Raw genomic sequence first — 18,501 nt, 5'->3', positions numbered from 1 at the left:
GCCATCATTGCTCAAGCTGGTTAGCATGGACACAGATTGTAGTAGATAAACAGTTTTCCTGTAATGGTAAGTTGTTTCTTTGTTGTCTCTCTTAGCACATTGAGCAGCACATGTGCAAGCATGATTGACAGCGGTAAGACCTTATGGTTACCCATGACACAAATCTTCCATTTTTCTCCATTTGTGGTTAAGAGCTATCAGTGATCTGTTAGAATCAAAAATGACATTTTGTAAGTATTTCAAGTCCAATGGAATACAAATAATTGTTCTTTTTTTATTGCTTTACATTTGGGCATAATGTGATGTTTTAGCCTACTTCATTATGTTGTTATTGAATGTCTTGATTTATGATTGCTGGATGTGGCTGGGCTGATGAAGCTGAGCCAAAGAAAAATTGGTCACCTATGGTTAGATGCTTGGATATTGCTTCCCTTAATAAATAAGACACATATTTTCAAAACTTCACTTAGTATTTCTTCATCATTGTCTGGTATTGAAATATGTTTGATCTGAAACTGATCTGAAAGGGGGGTAAATATTATTTTTTAAATAACTTTGAATAGAACCAACAACAGCAATAATAATAATGATGATAATAAATGAACTACTACAACACTTTCCCTTGTTTTAGGACAGATTGAGCAATGATTGATATCTTTATTCATCCAAAGTTTTCTGTCTTTATGTTGTGTATCTAGTAAGTGTTTGTCCAAAAAGCTTATTTACTCATATTAGAGCAATTTCACAACGCCCCTCAAAGCTTTTACGGAAATGAACCGTCAGATCAGATAGATGAAGGGCTCCTCTTTACTTCACAGGCTGCACGTGTTTGAAATGCAAAGCTTAATTGTAAATTCATTAGTTTTACAGCTCTCTGAAATCATTTTATAACATATCACTGCCTAGATCTGGGCTGGGAATTTCCCACACAATATACACGTGTAAACTTTCGATTTGGGAAACTTTTGATCCGCAATGTCACAGGAGTGGTGGAGCGATATTTTTGAATAAGAAAAAAGGCCATTGCATTGTTGAAATACCATAGTGTCAATCATTCTGTGCTTCTGCTATTATTATTCAAAGGTGGTGGAAACAGATGACCTTTCCTGGCCAACAGCTTAGTCTAGTTAAATTCAATTTAGTCCAAGAGGGTGAAAACAAGAAAGGAAAACATGGTAACCTTTACTTTGACATTGATTCTAACCTTGAACAATGGACCTTAAAGGACATGAAAGCCTCGACTTGTGCCAGGATCTGGGGCAAGAGAGCAACGCCTGCGCTCGTGTGCATGTAAACATGCATGTGTTGTGCACTGGCAGGAGTCTGACAAAGCGTTTTTGTCGGCTTCAAACGAGGATCTCTAGTCTTAAAAGCTCTTTTCTATCTTCACTGGCAAGGCCACAGAAGAATTTCTTATCTTCAGTCATTTCATTACAGACATGGCTGTTTGTTCTCACCATTCATCTTCAAATGCGTCCCTTCCATCTGTCTTCTTACCGCCTTTCCTCTTGAGGACTGAAACAAAGCTAATTGAAATAAATGAACTGGGGAGCAAATCAGACTTCATTACATCGATTGTGTGGGGTTTCTGATTGCAGCTTGTTGAGTGAATGTTCCAGAGCTCATTGGTAATGAAGAACTACACTGTCGCAACAAATTGCAAGCAGTCAGATTCTGACTGACTGGATGTTTTTTTTGTTTTCTTTTTCCCCCCAAACTTGCTCTGTGGTTATTTGATTAAAAAAAAGAAAAGAGAAGAAAATCTTGTAGTCTTATTTGCACATCAACTTTTGAAAAATACATTTTATTGCAGGCAACAGGCTGTTGGATAGAAAGTCCAAGGAAGAACTGTACAGTTTATAAATTTAATACAATGAACACTATACACAAGAGGGGCAGTGCTTGACAGGGTGAGGAGGGGGAAAACAACTGTACTGCACAAACGCCATCAAACAAACATAACAGCAGGATGGAATAGTATAATTACACATACTGTTTAAGCACTCTACTGTTTGAGTCAGAGGAGGTAGTTAAGCACTGAGAAATTTCACTTGCTTGAGATAAAATTGGYTATAAAAATGTAAGTCACAGGCATACTGTATGTCATTCCTACATGATCTCACTGCTCCGTTTGCCAATCCAAAAAACAATATTTAATCCAGAATGTAGAAACAGAGTCTTTGGCTCTTAAATACTATATGGGCATATACTAGAGTTTGGAGATGTAAAAAAAAAATTTGACTTTGATCAGCCATTWAAATTTTTCCACATATACTGTAACATGTATCCTGTACAATTACAAAGGGGAAAAATATAAGAAAGAATGTAAAATGGAAAAGCTGAGCTAACCTTGTTCCACACTATCAAGCGAATACTCAACTGAGCATTTGATTCAATTTCAGGAGTCAGACTTCGTGAGTTAATACTTATTATCAATTACAGTGAGTCTGACAAAAAATGAGAAACAGATCAAATGTTTGGAAAAGATTTTCTCTGCATTTGATTATTTTAATCCTTAAGTTAAAACTATAGTTKGCAAACAATTCTCAAAGGATCAAAGGGATGTTATTGTAAATGGTATCAATAAGGAGAAGTATGTAAAAAAATGTATTAACTATAATATTGCACAGTGAAGGTTAAAAATGAGGAAATATGGGTTGTGTTTTAGATGAGACAAGATTTCTTACTCCTCCAAATAAATATGATTAAAGWYATTATTCTTTAAAACAAATGAAAGAAAAATTATGATCAGATGAAAAGTATAACTTGTTGTCTTTAGATAAATCTGAGTATTTTGCCAGAGTGGTTTGTTTCTGCTAGGTAGTTGTAGGTCGTTGAGAAAGAAGAGATGTCATTTTTTGGCATCACAATGAATGATGCCAAAAATTCTCTGGCATCACTCACTGTGATGCCAAAAATTGCCTAAGTCCCATTTTTAAAAAAAATAGGACTTAGACAATTATGCTATTAGGCTGACGGATTGTAATGGACAATTGTAACCCATTGTCCATTACAATTGTCCATTGTAACAGATAATGGGTTTCATCCATTGTCTGTAATCCCTTACAGAGTGGTGGGGAGTTGGTGCCTGAGGTGGGGTCCWTCCTGGGCAGGTCGCCAGTAAATCGCAGGACACACAGGACAACCATGCACTGCATGCAAATCTAAGGACAACTTATAAAACCTTGAAAGTCTTGTTTTTGGACTGTGGGAGGAAGCTGGAGAATCCATGCTTCCAGTTTAGACTAGGGACAACATGCAAACTCCAAGCAGAAAAACTGGGTTTAAAACAGGTTTTAAAAGATCTTAAAGAAATGAAATACAGGTTTTAAACCCAGGACCTTCTTGCTGCAATGTAACTGTGCTTCCAACTGCACTAATATGCAGCTCAGCATATATCCAAATGGTAAAGAAAAGAATGACMGTCATATGGAGAAAATGAAGCTGTGGATGTTCTCACCAGAATGTATAGAAAACTTTTGAGCATAAACATGTGGGGTGTCCTAAAGAGTGCTGCATACAAGAGATATCCTCACATTCTTAACCTACTCCTGCATATTTTGGGCCTGTGGCAGGAAGCCAGAGTGCATGGAGGGAACCCACACACGCATGACAAGAATATGCAAACTCCATTCAGAAAGGCCAGCAGTTTTTCTACTGCAAGGCAACAGTGCAAGCASTTTTTCCATMGCTTATACAACCAGGTGYACTTTTATATTTTTCCCCTTCAGATAGATTTGTTTTTAAAATTCATAGCACAGGATAAATGTTACATTAGAAGGAAGTAGTTCATTTATAACAGTCTCATTTCTGACATCAAAAAACCTGATATTTCAAGGCAAATGTCAAATCTTTGCGAGCCATTGTCTGTTACCTTCACAGTGACAATTAAAATGTGGTAGTTTCCAAATCAGATCATGTTTTTATGTTCTATACGTTTTAGTTTAGAGAGATTGTTGTTTAAATATACTAGGTTTTGCTCTGGAAATCCCTGGAATATCAAAAATTGCCTTACGAGTGGATATTCCCCATAAGAGCAATCAACCATGTTGCCCCGAACTGTTCAGTCTCTCTTCGCTGGCTGTGTGAAAACGACACAATCAGCCAGGWGATGTGCAAATAAAACGGAAATCCGTAGTCCCAGCCCTGTTTGAGTGTCTTGTGCTGCTGAAGGAACAATAACCTCTCATTCTCCAGTCCTATAATCGTGCCCACAGAGACGCACAAACATYGTTACACAAAAATAACAGAATTATCTGTAGCACCACAGAAGAGCAAATTGTGCCTGAACAGCAATGCTGTCTGTCCAAAATTCAGCATGTGAACAAGAGAAAAGAAAGAAAAAAAAACTGAGTTAGGCAATGACAATTAAACAGGTTATGTAAGCAAAAGATGCATACAATGTTTCTTGGTGTATAGCTTTCCAGTTTAGACTAGAGAACATTATGCTCGTACATGCTCTTAGTTTGTCTGTTAATGTATTTTCATCCTCAGTGATTATTTATCTCTGCTAAATGAATGTTGCTCTGATGCAAACAAAACTCTGATCAGCAGAAACACGACAGACTCGAAACCCCCATTAGGAAGGCTATGGAGGGAAGCAGTCCATAAAGGAAAACAGCCTTATTCGGTCAAGTAAGTGTTGGGTTCAATAGCTCACTGCACCTAATGAATACACAACAAGGTAATTCACTGAGCAAACTGCAGTTAAGGGGTAMAAAGGACAATTTATCATCTCTGCACATAGAAATTTAATTACAGTGCTGGTGTGGAATTAATATGCTCTGCTGATTCACAACTGCTTTGCAATTGTCATTATTGAGAAATGCAAACATGCAGATGAGTATTGCAATTCAGATTTATTCAGTCTTGGATTTTGCAAGAAGCTAGCAGGCAGGCAGATCATTTATCTGAAAAATCCAAACCAACTGTCCCATGGTGCAACATCCTTGTTGTTTATGACTGCTACTGCTTCTGTTTTGTGCAGCAGAGTAGTCCTTCTAAATCCAGAGAGTCATTTATAGCCCACAAGAAAAGATCTTAAAGAAATTAAATATTTTAAATGCAATAATTCCCTTTTGTCCTCACTGCTGCATTTTTTTTCTTGMTATTTTTCTTACTGTTAGAAATTCACAAAAATATTACAAAAAATGCTGATGAGTCTTAAATAATAAACCAGTATACCACAACGAAAAACTTGACACCGTGTGGCCAGCTCARTTTTTTGTTGTTGTTGAAATCATACTGTGAAGGTCTTCTGTGTTTGTGGCTGTCGATGGGTTTAGCCGTTGAAGCAGACTTGTCCAACTTGGAATCCAAACTTCTGGCTGTTGCTGCCAAAGTCTGCTGGAGCAACATCTATAACGGGGAGCAGCTCTGCAGAGGGGGAGACGATCTCTAAAATAGTCCTTTCCTGGCCTTTGCGAGACTGGAGAAGAAAAATGGAAATTATTAGCATCTGCTTGGGTTAATTTCACTAACCAGCCCCACCCCCGCCCCCCTTTAGCTTGAATCACTAATTAGGTTAGGGATTTGATGGTTACAAATGTATTCAATCCAGCTGACAACAGCAACACTGTCGACATGCACATTACTCTAATTAATGCTAATTCCACTTTGTGCAGCCTGTCTTTTTCTCCGACACGTGCCAGCACTGACCTGGCATCCATCGTGCACTGCTGCAATGAAGGGGCTCTTGGCTTGTGTCAGCTCCTCGCCGTTGCTGCCCCGGAAGCGGAGAGCATGCTGGTAGGAGCGGGAGGCGCTGTCAAACCAGCCAGCTGAATTCTGACAGGTATAGGTGAAGCTCTGCCTGGCTGTGGCACTTAGCAGCTTAAGGAAGGTCAGCTGAACTACATGCACGAGGTTCCCGTCGCTGTCAATGTAGGAAAACTGAATGGCACACAGACACGAGCATTAGTGTGCTAAACTGGAGGACAAATGAAAAGTATGCTCGATCCATTTTAATAATAAAGCAGTACAAACAAACACAAAACAGCTTTTCTCTCGGAAATTAGATCACAAAAACCTCCAAGCAGCTGCTCGTGAGAAGCCGTGAACGCTCGTCAATGGGGAACAGCTGCGTATTCGTCTCAATTATTCTCACAGCTTTAAATCAAACGCGGCCCAAATACAACTGTTTCTAAAATGACTTGAAATTKTCAGAAGTTTGATGAAAGTTAATTACATTAAAAAAAAGACTTTGCTTTTAAAGTCAGGTGAATGTTTATCACTGAGAAAATGAAAATAGTATGTTACTCTTAATTTAACATTTTGTAGCAATCACTGTCAACCAGCAATCTCTGTCCTTCATAATGAGGCTTCTTTGTACCATCGAATTTATTATGCATTGGGGTCTGGAACGCTTGCCAATTACAGATTAAGCTTTTTTTTTTTTTTATTGCAGTTCAAGCAATTCTTTCCAATATTAATATTGTGTACACTTACACTTGCATGAATGAATTCCTGATATAATGTGCTGCTTTACTCTTGGAACACTAACATATATATCAATATTAGTTTATATATTTACAAAACTAATTTTACCTAATCAAAGGCATCCATTTTAAATGAATCCCTTCTCTACGTAAAATGAAGAACTGTCAATGAGCGGAAMATTAGTCTTCATAGGCCTTCACAATCATTCTTATGCATAGATATCAATTAAAAAGCCTCAGTTGATAACACTGTTATTATTWTTTTTTTWAAGATGCCACGTTTATTCAAAATTGATTACTGATTGATTTTGTTTGTGTAGTTATTTTACCTGTTTTCCCCTCCTGTATTGGCTAAACCAACTTCCTGGTTTCTCCTTGTTCCAGGAGGATAATTTAACCTGGGTACAGARAGGTTTATTAAAGTTTTAGGATTTTTTTTTAGTGCAACATCACAAAAGCCTGGCTTTGAAAGAGACCGGAGGCTCACCGTCTCAATCTTTTTGTCAGGATAGAGACAGGTCTCTCCAAAGGCTGTAAAGTTACAGAAGACCTTAATGGAGTCTCGGTGACAGCCCTGATTAGGATCTATCCAGTACTCCCCTACAATGGCAAATTTGGAGACAATCACAAACAAAAACAAAAAAGTTAAATTTTTGAAGAAACGCTATTCTTCACATTCGTGTCAGATAAGACCCTTTATATTCTAACCATCTTTGTAGTTCGATTGAACCATCATGAGCTCTTTGCAGGTCCTGGCAGGGCTTTCAAATGTCCCCAGAGGTTTTCTCATGAGCTCCACATCATTCTTCATGGAAGAGAGGGTAGCAAAGACCTCTTCCATTCCCTCTACATCTTCCAGAGGCTGATCTCCCTGGAAGAATTCCTCCGTTTTGAAATGCACATCCTCCCCCGTCAACGGGGCTGCTCCTCCCGCCTCGTCTGAGTGCCTTCGTCTTTTCCTCCTCCCTTCCTGAATTGGCAATGGTTGAACAAATGTTGCAGGGGGTCCCTGATGGTTGGAAAAATAGTTTKWAAAAAAAAGTGGTGAAAGAGAACGTAAAAGGATGAAATCAGCAAGCCATGGAGTGGATCATCCAAAATACTCACTGGGGGTCCTGGAGGACCAGCAGGCCCTCGATCTCCTCTGGGACCAACAAAACCCTGAAATAAAGACAACAAGAGACTGGGTCGACTCACTTCACCCCGGGACTTTCTCACACCTTTTGTCTAAATCCCGAATTTATTCGGGCAGATACTGTATGGCTGCTGCTTATAGGATTTTCCAGCTGTGTGCATCAGTACTCAGTGGTCAAAGCCGTGACACACTCACTGTCAGGATACGGGGKTTTTTTTTGTCAACAATATCACACACACCAGACCCAAATCTTATTAAAAAGCTCTAATAAAAATAAAATAAAATCAAAGCTGTACAGTACGTTTTTTTGTTCCAAAGATATACCGTAAACACAGAAGTGTACAGTGATTAGGAAAAATAGGACATTTAGGCCAACAAATCTACTTTCTCCTTTGTCCCCCGGCATATGGTCCCAGCAGCTGCTTTCTGAGAAGAGGTGTGATCGCATAAATAAGACAGATTACAATACTTACCATCTCCCCCTTAGATCCCTTCTCACCAGCTGCACCCTGCGAGTTGAGATAACGAATAACTAATCATTAAAAACAAGCACAGTTAAGAAAAATTTAAACTGTAAAGTTTTGACATATTGAATTATTCCAGTACTGCAAAATATCAACCTGACAGCTATTCTTTTTTCTACTTTTTACAGATTGTCAGAAATGTRTGCAACAAAGAACCAAATCTGAGAGGTAATGTGAGTGTCCTTTTTGTTAGTATGTTTAGAAGCAGAATAATTATACATTCAGTTATGAAGGAGAGCAAGAACTTGTTCAAGTTAAGCCACTCACAGACAGTCCGGGTAAACCCGGGGGGCCGATTGGACCAGATGACCCGACCGCGCCCTAGGAGTAAAAACAATAATCTTTATTTGTTGGGAACTGGGTTCCCCTGGAGCATCATACTGTGACCGGTTACCACTTACCCCATCTCCTTTGGACCCTGGCAAACCTTGACTTCCTGGCAGGCCCCTGTCACCTTTCTCACCAGCCTCTCCAGGAGGGCCGATTAAACCAATCAACCCTCCGTGGCCCTGCAAGCAGTGACGGACTTTATCATCAATATCCTCTGGGATCCGATTAGAGAACACAGYTCCAACCACTAATAACTATGCACTTACTTTCTCTCCTTTTCTTCCGGGGTCTCCTTTTAATCCCGGTAATCCTGGCGGACCCTAAAATTGAACGTAGAGGGTTGGCCRGTTGAAACTGTGCTGCAAATTCCGTACGGCTTTATTTAACAATGATCATCGCAATGGAAAAATCTTCTGTCTCATTTCATAACATGTTCATTCCTCTTACTATTGGTCCGGGCGGTCCGGTCTGTCCTGGTGGTCCATTTAAACCTTGTTCGCCCTTTAAAACGGCAACATGGGGGTGAAKGTGAGCATGGTGAGATAGAAATAGTGCAGCAATATTTTTGGCTTCTGCGGTCCAGTCATACTAACCGCAGGACCTGGAATGCCTCGAAGGCCTTCTGGACCGGGTCTTCCTGGATGGCCTTGGGGTCCCACTGGCCCCGTCTTTCCCACTGGACCCAGAGTTCCTGTGGCTCCCTGGGGAGCAAAAGCACAGACAGAAACAACAGAAAGCGATGAAGAAAGATTATAAATGAGAAGTGGAGCTCATAGTCAGAGCTTCACATTGTGTTCCTTACTTTGACTCCTTTCATGCCTTGTTTTCCCTCTTTTCCTGCTGCACCAACATGACCCTGGCGGAGATAATGAATGTGGTTGGGACAGTATTAGCTATGAATAAGCACATAACATGGCTTACARACATATATAGGCTCACTAAATTAATCTCACCCTCCGACCAGGTGGCCCAGGAGGGCCAGGCTCTCCAGAGGCTCCTGGTGGTCCCTGCATGAAACGGTAGAAATCAAAACAGAAACATCTACTATACGTAGCGACAGTTGAAGGGAAAACGTTCCAATATTTTCAGACTTTAGAAATCTACTCCCGAAGCTGGCCCTGACGGGAGGCAGCGTTTTACACGAAACTGCAGGTGGAGTTTTATGATGTGAGCTGAACATTTCCTGTTGTTTGAATATTTCCAGCATTCGTTTCAGTCATCTCGCACTTTAAACTCATCTACAGTTCATGTGTTTTGGTGGCGTTCTTGTAATCACAACTTTACAGTTTACCATTTACTCATCATGACATTTAGAGTTTTGCAAATGCTTACATCCAAATGCATTCATACAATTAGCTATAACTATTTTTATTACATTTCAGGTTCAGGCAGTAAACACTGGTTAAGACTGGTTGTTTTTAGGGATTTAAAGTGGTAATTGTTTAAGTGTTTTGCAGTGATGATGTTGAGACAATCACAATCTCTTCTGTTTGTTCACCATTAAACAACTCTTAGTTAGAAAGAAAYGATGCATGCAGTCAGATGTATTTATAGATGTTAGTGCTTTTTTGTGATATGTGGCAGAGGCTTTAATAAAAAATGTATTAATGTCACAAACGCTCTCTGACTTTTTAGTGACTTTAATTCTGCTTCGTAGAGTAAACACTGTGAGATAATCACAAATTATGGCTGCAAAACAACCGATTGTAATCCCAGCTGCAGTTCTAACTCTGCTCTCAAAACAAGATAATACAAAAGTCTGTGTTGGAAGTAACTTTGTACTTTCCATAAAGTCTGAAGTGTCTTTACATGAGTTGAAAAGCGTAATTGTTGCTATGGAGAGTCAGAGAAAGAGAGAAAAAAAAAAGTTTTGCGTTTGAAAATCGTGGCTTTTATTTTAATGATGGGAGCCTCTCCCACACACTCAGTAGCACTCTAACACTAGGAGGGGTGGCCATCTCACTGTCAGCATGCATAATTTAAAGAATTGGCTCAGTTTTGGATCGTACAGTGGGAAAAAAGAAAAATAAAAAATCAGCCTGGGAAAGAAGAAATTAAGTTCCACGAGAAAAGTGTTCCAGGTTACATAGTTGAAATTTACCTCTAGACTTCTAAGAGGTTTAATAGAGGAACAATAAAAATATTCCTAAAAATTACTCCTTACCGTTTTTCCAATTTCCCCATTGTCCCCTTTAGGTCCCGGTGAACCATCAACCCCCTGAAAGACAAAAATACTAGAATTACATCAGCATCAATAATAGAATTCATAACATTATCAACAGAATAACTAAAACAATAACTCTTACATTGACTCCTGGTTCACCTGGTGGGCCAGAATCTCCAGGAAACCCAAGAGGACCCTAAGAGCAAAAAAAAAAAAAAGTTGGATTGAAAACGTCTTGACTCACATTTTGGCTGGTTTTAACAGCTGTGAGGAAATGATGCATCCGCTCACCAGGTTGCCTTTAGGTCCGTCCTCTCCAGGGGTTCCTCTGGTTCCTGGAGGCCCTGCTGCACCGGAAGGACCAGCATCTCCCTTCTCACCAGCATTTCCCTTAACGCCCTGCAAAGAAAATCATTACAACGTTGAAAATAGTTTTGAAAAATCTAAATTGAATTAAAGTTTTAGCTTCTGAGCAATGAAACAAAAACAGAGAAAATAAAAGCAAAAAGTGACTCACTGGAGGGCCCGGCTCCCCAACCAGCCCTGGGTCGCCTGCTTCCCCATCCTCACCCTGACGGAGGAAGAGCATTTAACCACAAAACATAGGTTACAGTATGTAGAAAAAAAAAAGAACACAGGGGTTTGCTGACCTTCTCTCCAACAAGACCTGGTTGACCGACTCCTCCAGGCAAGCCAGGTGGGCCCTGCGTGTCATGAAAAAGGAAAGCTTGAACTAAAACAGGGGTGGGTTTTAAATATTCATTTGATTTCTGAAAATGTGATTCCGCTGTATTTTTTTTTTCTTTGCTTGTCAGCATCTTTGCTCTCACAATGCAGAAACTGGAACAGAAAGAAAAAAAAAAGACAACACGCAAAGAAAGTAAAGAAAGGCAGTTGCCGCTTTAGCATTTTCTGCGAATAATGTTTAAATCATAAAAGTTTCTAGTCACTTTCTATTCTTGATTTTTTTTTTTTTTTTAGTTTTTTTTTAGTTTTGTTTTTGCATGTACATGCATGACTGAGTGAAGTTTCTGTCAGGCAGAGGCAACCATGCAGAGCCACTGAACCCCTGCTGCCACCGGCTTTTCTTAAATCTATCTCTATCTCGTTCTTTCCTATCTTTTCTGTATCAATCTATTTATAGATGAACCATCTCTGGAGTGCCGCATGTCCATGTTCCTTGTGATAAAGCACTAGCGTGAGTCTCACAGCTCTCTGCAGCTGACTGCTGAATAATTGAGCAATATAAGAGACTGCAGAGGGACAGCCTTTACTAGAGGTAAATATAACTGCCTCTCCAGGATAATAGCCTAATGCCTCTTAATGATTCATGGAGGCGTGAATATAACTATCACAGAGATAACATTCTAATACTTTTTAATCATTAAACTTTCAAAGGCCGTGGAAAGCATGTCTAAAGACGTGCTCAGAAGAGATGAAAGGATGAAAATAAGCGCAACTGCATTGACATTATGATAATACAGCCTTTTGAACGAGGCCGTTGTTTGTSAGAASAGGATCTCAAAAMCAATTTCCGTAAGGTTTCTAACACAAAAAAGTTTTAAAATACTGCGCCATCTTATAACATTTTTACACGGCAAATTAAAAAGGACAAGTTCATGTTTTCAAACCCCACAGAGTTGTGTTTTAAAACGAATGCAAAACCCAAATATGACAAATTATGCAAAAACATGCACATTCATGTATCATGAAACAGGCCAGCTTGAATATACAGTGATGTTGATTATGTTGATTATGTGATTGCATTACCTAATGAAACGGAGCTTTTTGTTGCATTTACTGATTCATCTAATTGAATACAAATKATCTACATATGCTCCACTTGGATGTTTTCATGGATGTTATAAAGGGGGAAAAAAAAACATTTTACCAGCAAGGAAGAAAAAGCATGCTAATATGAACTAAAATAAACCCTGAGAAGAACAATGTTCTTTTCAGTGCGTGTTGTTTCTGTGGAATCTAGCAAATGGCCTAAATTTAATGTAGATACGTTTTTCTTAGAAACGATACCTCAGCTCCAGAGGGCCCCTGAGGGCCTCTTGGGCCATGCTGTCCTGGAGGCCCCTGAAAAGAAAGAAAGGAAACATTTTCATGTAGATCACATAAAACATTCAGCGTTACAAAGTGAATGTGAGCTGGTGCCTCCTAAATTAAATAAGAGTTAGATGTCAGCCATCGSTAGATTGCTTATGCAATGGCCCTAGTATCTCTGATTATTATTGTACTGACATGATGAAGACGTCCAGACAGGTCATTACCCTCAAAATGACAAAAGCTCCGACTCTTTCCCATTTCGCCTCCCACTGCCTCTCTCTTATTCTCACTTATTAATAAGAAACCTCTCGCCCGCAATATGCTCGGGCATATTCTCTCAGCCAGGGAGAGCATGTGATTTGACTTGTCTGTGCAGCTTAAGAGAGCACCAAGCAATTAATCTTAACAGTCCTTGGCTTCGGTTTTAGTTGAGTTGATGTTGAGCTGTGCTCTGAATCACTCTCAAGTCTTAGAGGGAACCTTGTGTTGTAAAGACTCTGAAACAGAGAGACAGACAATCTGCCCAGGGAGAGACCGTGTGGGACTGAAGGAAACACATATCCTTCTGGCACAGAAACATTTCAGCGTTATGGGGAGAACTCTGTGATCCGCAACAGTGACACATGAATAAAACTTCCCCACTGAGTCCTCAGCATCTCCCCTCTCTCCCATCTCTCACTCTCTCTCTTGTTTTGGTTCCATTTTAATGCATTCCCTCCCTAATCTGACTGCGGAGAAGGCAAGCTATAGAGAATCTTGTTGAGCGTGTGTTCATGGCTGACAGCGTTGCAAGATGACTGTCACAAAGGAGGATGCTCATTAGACGGCCAAGGCTGAGGCTAATCTGATTAGCAGCTGTCACACTGTCTTCCTGCTCACAATGAGTGCCCCGCCTCTTCCTTCCACTCCAATGCTCCTTTCTGTCACTACTTTTCTCTTTTATGCTTTTCCTTTTGCACGCTGAGCCACCATGTTCACTCTTTGGCTCATCTTTTTTCCAAGTGAAGTGGTGGACCTTTGCTGTTGAAAAACACACTGATTCAAACTGTAAATGTAAAGCTAAAACTTTCAAGTAAACCATTACTATTCTGATATTTTTTACGGAATATAACCAGCGCTGAGATACGACAAATAAATTGTAAAAGACGCAAAGCTAGTCAGAGAAAAACAGAGTTTTAATGACTATTGCTCTTAGTTAAGAATCATTTATTTGTTAACGGTCCTGTTGGGCAGTGATTGTGATAAATCCCTGCTSCAGTCTCTCCATTTGTCTCTGCGCACGATGGCRTCCTGGTTTAGATTACAGCAATTATTACYGGAAGCTGAGGCATAATTAGCATTATTAGTTACACCTATGTTTATTTCTGTAACAGAAAAATCTAATTATCTTCTMTCACAAAGGCGTTTTCCAAAGGAAAACACAAATTTAGATGGAACGCACCACATTACCAAAGCTATTGGACTGGAGAAGAAGCTCAAAGTAWAAAAGCTTGAGGCAAAGAGTATACATTTCCTCCTAATTTCTGTGCAGTTGCCTCAGTTTACCGATCGAAATCTAAAGCCCAGYTAAACGCATCTTTAAATATGTCTGAAAAGTAGCTTGAMAATAATGAGACTYGGCAMAAACTCATTCCCACAGTTAGAAGCCACTTGGGATTGGAGGAAGCCGATGTTAATGACAGTCATCAGAGTTTGACACCCGGCAACACAAACAGCACAGCTGTTCCTAATTAACTTAATGGCCGTAACTAATCAAAGTTTAATAAGATTAGGTGGATTGGCCAGGTACTACATGTWGAAACTGGCTTCACAATTATAAAACCTTGTGCTGCATGTAAGGAGGAGTGTCATGATTTGCAACGTAGTTGGAGACAAATGAAACAAGATGACCTTGGATATTCAGGAAAACCCAAAAAGGGGTGAAGTAGAGTGACAAGAGGCAAACAAGAACATCAGGGATGACTGGTATGACTGGCAATGAAAAGAGAGAAGAACTGGTGAATATCTGAAAAGATACTAACATTAGACAACAGAAATCTGACAGAAAGCTAAGCAGCAAAACTTTATCCAAAGGTGATTCCTGGATATCTGGGAGGAAAGAAAATGTCTTGGAGTAAAAAAAAAAAAAAAAAAAATAGACAAAAAAATGTAAAACTGAGCAGGGGCAGTAGGACTAGAACAGGGGTCAGAAATCATCCAAAACAACTAAGTCAGTGGTGGGGGATCTAWAGGTGACAGTAGCCAACGAAGGGTCTCTGGGGAATAAAATGGAACTGATCAGGTCCAACAGAAAGACTCTGAGCAGCATAGATATGATGCAACCAAACCACAAACATAACCTAGCAAAATACTAAACTGACAGCTATAGAAACTCATCCCTTTGTGGCTTAGTGAGGTCATTTCTGGGTTCTTCAGGAAGGTGGTTTATGTTCATGCTGGAAGCCCCATATCCTGTGGGACAGTGTTTTTAAGAAACAAAGTAAACACATTTGTGCTTTKCCTGAATATAGCTTACTATTACTCTCGCCATGAGTCCTGACATCYCAGTATTACCAAAACTATTCCAAGCTCACTGGTGTGAAGCGAAGGGAAAACAAAGCTGAGTATTAGTATTTGAACACAGTGGAACCTCCGCATACAAATTTGATTCATTCAAGGAGGTAACGTTGTTTCTTGGAAATTTGCATGGGCACCAGTTCCCCCATTAGAAATAAACAAATGTAAATGAGTAACTCCAATCCCCTCCCTGGCCCACTAACAAATTTGCGCAACACTACATATAAAAATAAATATAACAAAGTAGAATCAGTAATCTTGTACGAGAGGTATAATAACAGTACTAAAAACAATGTATGGTGACACCTCAGAGAAACACATATTGAAAACAGAAAACAGTTTYGGTGGGACAGCCATAGGTTTGAGTTATGGCTAAAATGGTAAGAACACCTGACAGAAGGGGGATCATTTTTTTATGCCTTTATATGATGACACATTATATGATTTTAAAAAAATCACAGCACCTTTACCTGAGTATATGATATAAATTACATACATAAATTATAATCGCTTTTTTCACACGGCACGATGGAAGACGCTGGAATGCAGACCTAGTTGTTGCAGAACAATCGCATCAGACAAACGCAACAGACAATTAATAAATGAGGACTAAGTTATTAGAGTTTAATGTTGACCGAGGATGAGGAATGAATGAAAAGTAGGCAGCAAAGACGTGAAGAAAAATGTACAAACTCCCCAGAAAATATCTGGAACTGCTTGATATTTTTCACAAGACATCTTYAGTCATTGAAGCGTCAAATCAATTGTCAATGGTGTCACAGTGAAGGACTGTTGATTCCAGTTCAAGGCCATAGATTTTCGGTTATTGGCTGCTAAACTCACCATTGAACCAACATGCCCACTCTCTCCTTTCTCCCCTGAGGGTCCTGGCATTCCCTACAAGCAAGAAAGTGAGATGAAATTTTAACTGTTAATTCACAACGGATGTGAAGCTTTAAGCTATCTGACTGAAATAATTATCTTTACCTGTAATCCGGAGGGGCCAGGCGGTCCTTTAAAGCCCCTAGATCCTTCATCCCCTTTTGGTCCATTCAGGCCCATTTGACCTCGAGGGCCTGGCTCACCATCTGTCCCCTGAAATAACCAGAAATGGTTAGCACACCAGAAAAAAAAACACTCTCGTTTATGATTTAGAAATGATTCATACAGATGGTCCTGGTTGGCCCACTGGTCCTTGAATGCCAACAGGTCCCGGAGGTCCCTGAAATTAAATTCAACCCACATTTACCATTTGCAGCACAGGGTGAGTTATCATTGAGATTCATGGTTAAAATGTCGAGAGGTGGAAATCTAGGCTTTATCAAAACATCAGCTTAGCATCCATAAAAATAAAGGTATTATTATTTCATGTAAATCTAACTTACAGATTCTCCTTTGTCTCCTTTGCTGCCCTTTTGGCCTGGTCCGCCAGTCTCGCCCTGCAGATTTAAATGTATAGAACAACTCATAAATAACTAAGTCAGAAAATCTGCTTGAACTATACAGTAGAGCTGCAGTCTAGACTTACTGTCTAATACAACTACCTTGTCTCCGTCCTCCCCTGGAGGTCCAGGAGGTCCTGCAACCCCTGGCARCCCTGCAGGTCCCGACTCCCCATCGCGCCCAGCAGGCCCAATGGTTCCCTTCTCTCCCTAATGAACAGATAGGAACACAGAACACATCTAGCAATTGCACAAGTGGTACCCATTGCTCTCATATCATAGAGTGACATTTTGATTAATGTGTCACACCATGCAGGAAAATCACTACCAAGATTGCGTTTGCATTTTGTCCCTCAAACTGTCTTCCCTCGCTTTTCTCATAATGACACTTTCAAAACATTTTTATACCTAGTGGTAGGAGGTGAGGGTGAACTGAGGAAAAAAAAAAACAGCAATTTTCCCAGCTCTTACTGGCATGCCTTTCTCTCCACTTGGCCCAGCAGGGCCCACACCGCCTGCTCGTCCTGGTGGGCCAATTGCTCCAGCAGGCCCAGCGGGACCCCTCTCTCCAGCAGCACCCTGAAAATAAAACGAGCTGAGATGAGCTGAAGTGAGAATGTCACATGAATCACTGTTTTATTTAATGCAGTGGCCACGATCAATGGTCACCATAGGAACAGTCTGCTGTTTTATGAGTCTTACAGTTCTATATTACATCAACACAGGTCAGGAAATGGCATGAAAGGCAATTTCCTCAAATTAAACTTACAGTAAGCCCTGCAACACCAGGTAGACCCTCTCCACCTTTGAGACCAGCAGAGCCCTGCGAAAAAAAAATAAAAATTCATCATCACAATCAAGGAACGAGTACCTTGTACCATTCAATGAGTTAGTAATTACTTTAGCCTTTTATATATATATATATATTTCTCTAATACTCCACCTGTAATCCAAATCAAAGAGACACATTTCTGTTAAAAGTCAGATCAGGCGAAGACATGAGATGTTTGAATGTTTGTGTTACCATAGCACCGGGGGTCCCTCTGCTTCCTCTGAAGCCTTTCAGTCCAGGAGGGCCACTCTTTCCTGGGATTCCCGCTGGACCTGGATCTCCCTAATACCAACACACGACCACCCCTGGGGTTAGATACATGGCAAGTAGCCAGCAGACACAAGCTGTCAAAAAATCACACAAGTCATATTGAGAAAGTGTATCYGTCTTTCGTGATTCAAAATACGCTTAACGCCTCGAGCTTCCCTCTGTAAAATTATCACTTAATTAGAAGTCAGGATTAGACTGAGAGGATAAGATATTCARACAGAGCTAAAGAGAGTCCTTGGGCTTTATCTAATCGTATTATTCATGATAGTAGGTGACCTGTCAATGTGATGAATAGCACTCACCTTGGCCCCCTCCTTTCCAGCAGTTCCTGGTAAACCATGCTCACCTGGTGGTCCTGGTGAACCTGGATGGCCTCTATCTCCAGCTGGCCCTGTCTCGCCAGACTTCCCCTGAAGATAAAACAAGCTATGTAACAGCTAATCAAAAACACCTTGTTTAAACARCAGCTTACTATAAAAGTCAACATCTGCAAAATGCTATAGATAAATCTGCTTACCTGTGGCCCAACGACTCCTGGGGGGCCMGGAGGCCCAGTCTTGCCTTGAAAGCCCTGAAGAAAAACATTAAGTTTGTTAGTCTGAACTTCAGTTAAGTTTAATCAAAGTACTTTCCAGAGTTGAGGGCTTGTTTTATTAGAATCAATAGATCATGTTTAATCTCAGCAGAATCTACTCAGTGAATGCACTCTTAATAACATTTTTAATCCTCTCTTTGGGGCGTTTTTTTTTTTTTTTT

General features: G+C 40.1%; 1 protein-coding gene across 1 annotated transcript in view; it reads right to left on the bottom strand.

Moving 5' to 3' along the window:
• Nucleotides 1-4,840: 4,840 nt before the first annotated feature.
• col5a3a (collagen, type V, alpha 3a) overlaps nucleotides 4,841-18,501 on the bottom strand; it is a 39,461-nt gene continuing 25,800 nt past the window's right edge. The window contains exons 37-66 of the mRNA XM_017306123.1: nucleotides 18,263-18,316; nucleotides 18,048-18,155; nucleotides 17,668-17,757; nucleotides 17,413-17,466; nucleotides 17,115-17,222; nucleotides 16,746-16,853; nucleotides 16,587-16,640; nucleotides 16,370-16,423; nucleotides 16,189-16,296; nucleotides 16,045-16,098; nucleotides 12,622-12,675; nucleotides 11,241-11,294; nucleotides 11,108-11,161; nucleotides 10,882-10,989; nucleotides 10,733-10,786; nucleotides 10,591-10,644; nucleotides 9,380-9,433; nucleotides 9,229-9,282; nucleotides 9,020-9,127; nucleotides 8,874-8,927; nucleotides 8,693-8,746; nucleotides 8,498-8,605; nucleotides 8,364-8,417; nucleotides 8,046-8,081; nucleotides 7,545-7,598; nucleotides 7,146-7,446; nucleotides 6,925-7,037; nucleotides 6,767-6,835; nucleotides 5,659-5,892; nucleotides 4,841-5,428 (exon numbers count right to left, since the gene is read on the bottom strand). Coding sequence (XP_017161612.1) covers nucleotides 5,282-5,428; nucleotides 5,659-5,892; nucleotides 6,767-6,835; nucleotides 6,925-7,037; nucleotides 7,146-7,446; nucleotides 7,545-7,598; nucleotides 8,046-8,081; nucleotides 8,364-8,417; nucleotides 8,498-8,605; nucleotides 8,693-8,746; nucleotides 8,874-8,927; nucleotides 9,020-9,127; nucleotides 9,229-9,282; nucleotides 9,380-9,433; nucleotides 10,591-10,644; nucleotides 10,733-10,786; nucleotides 10,882-10,989; nucleotides 11,108-11,161; nucleotides 11,241-11,294; nucleotides 12,622-12,675; nucleotides 16,045-16,098; nucleotides 16,189-16,296; nucleotides 16,370-16,423; nucleotides 16,587-16,640; nucleotides 16,746-16,853; nucleotides 17,115-17,222; nucleotides 17,413-17,466; nucleotides 17,668-17,757; nucleotides 18,048-18,155; nucleotides 18,263-18,316 — 2,610 coding nt within the window. The 3' untranslated portion in view covers nucleotides 4,841-5,281. The remainder of the gene's footprint in view (nucleotides 5,429-5,658; nucleotides 5,893-6,766; nucleotides 6,836-6,924; nucleotides 7,038-7,145; nucleotides 7,447-7,544; nucleotides 7,599-8,045; nucleotides 8,082-8,363; nucleotides 8,418-8,497; nucleotides 8,606-8,692; nucleotides 8,747-8,873; nucleotides 8,928-9,019; nucleotides 9,128-9,228; nucleotides 9,283-9,379; nucleotides 9,434-10,590; nucleotides 10,645-10,732; nucleotides 10,787-10,881; nucleotides 10,990-11,107; nucleotides 11,162-11,240; nucleotides 11,295-12,621; nucleotides 12,676-16,044; nucleotides 16,099-16,188; nucleotides 16,297-16,369; nucleotides 16,424-16,586; nucleotides 16,641-16,745; nucleotides 16,854-17,114; nucleotides 17,223-17,412; nucleotides 17,467-17,667; nucleotides 17,758-18,047; nucleotides 18,156-18,262; nucleotides 18,317-18,501) is intronic.

Source organism: Poecilia reticulata, linkage group LG8 (assembly GCF_000633615.1).
Source record: "Poecilia reticulata strain Guanapo linkage group LG8, Guppy_female_1.0+MT, whole genome shotgun sequence".
NCBI lineage: Eukaryota > Metazoa > Chordata > Actinopteri > Cyprinodontiformes > Poeciliidae > Poecilia > Poecilia reticulata.
The sequence above is the reverse complement of the archived record's forward strand: the minus strand, read 5'-3'. Positions and strand labels throughout refer to the sequence as shown.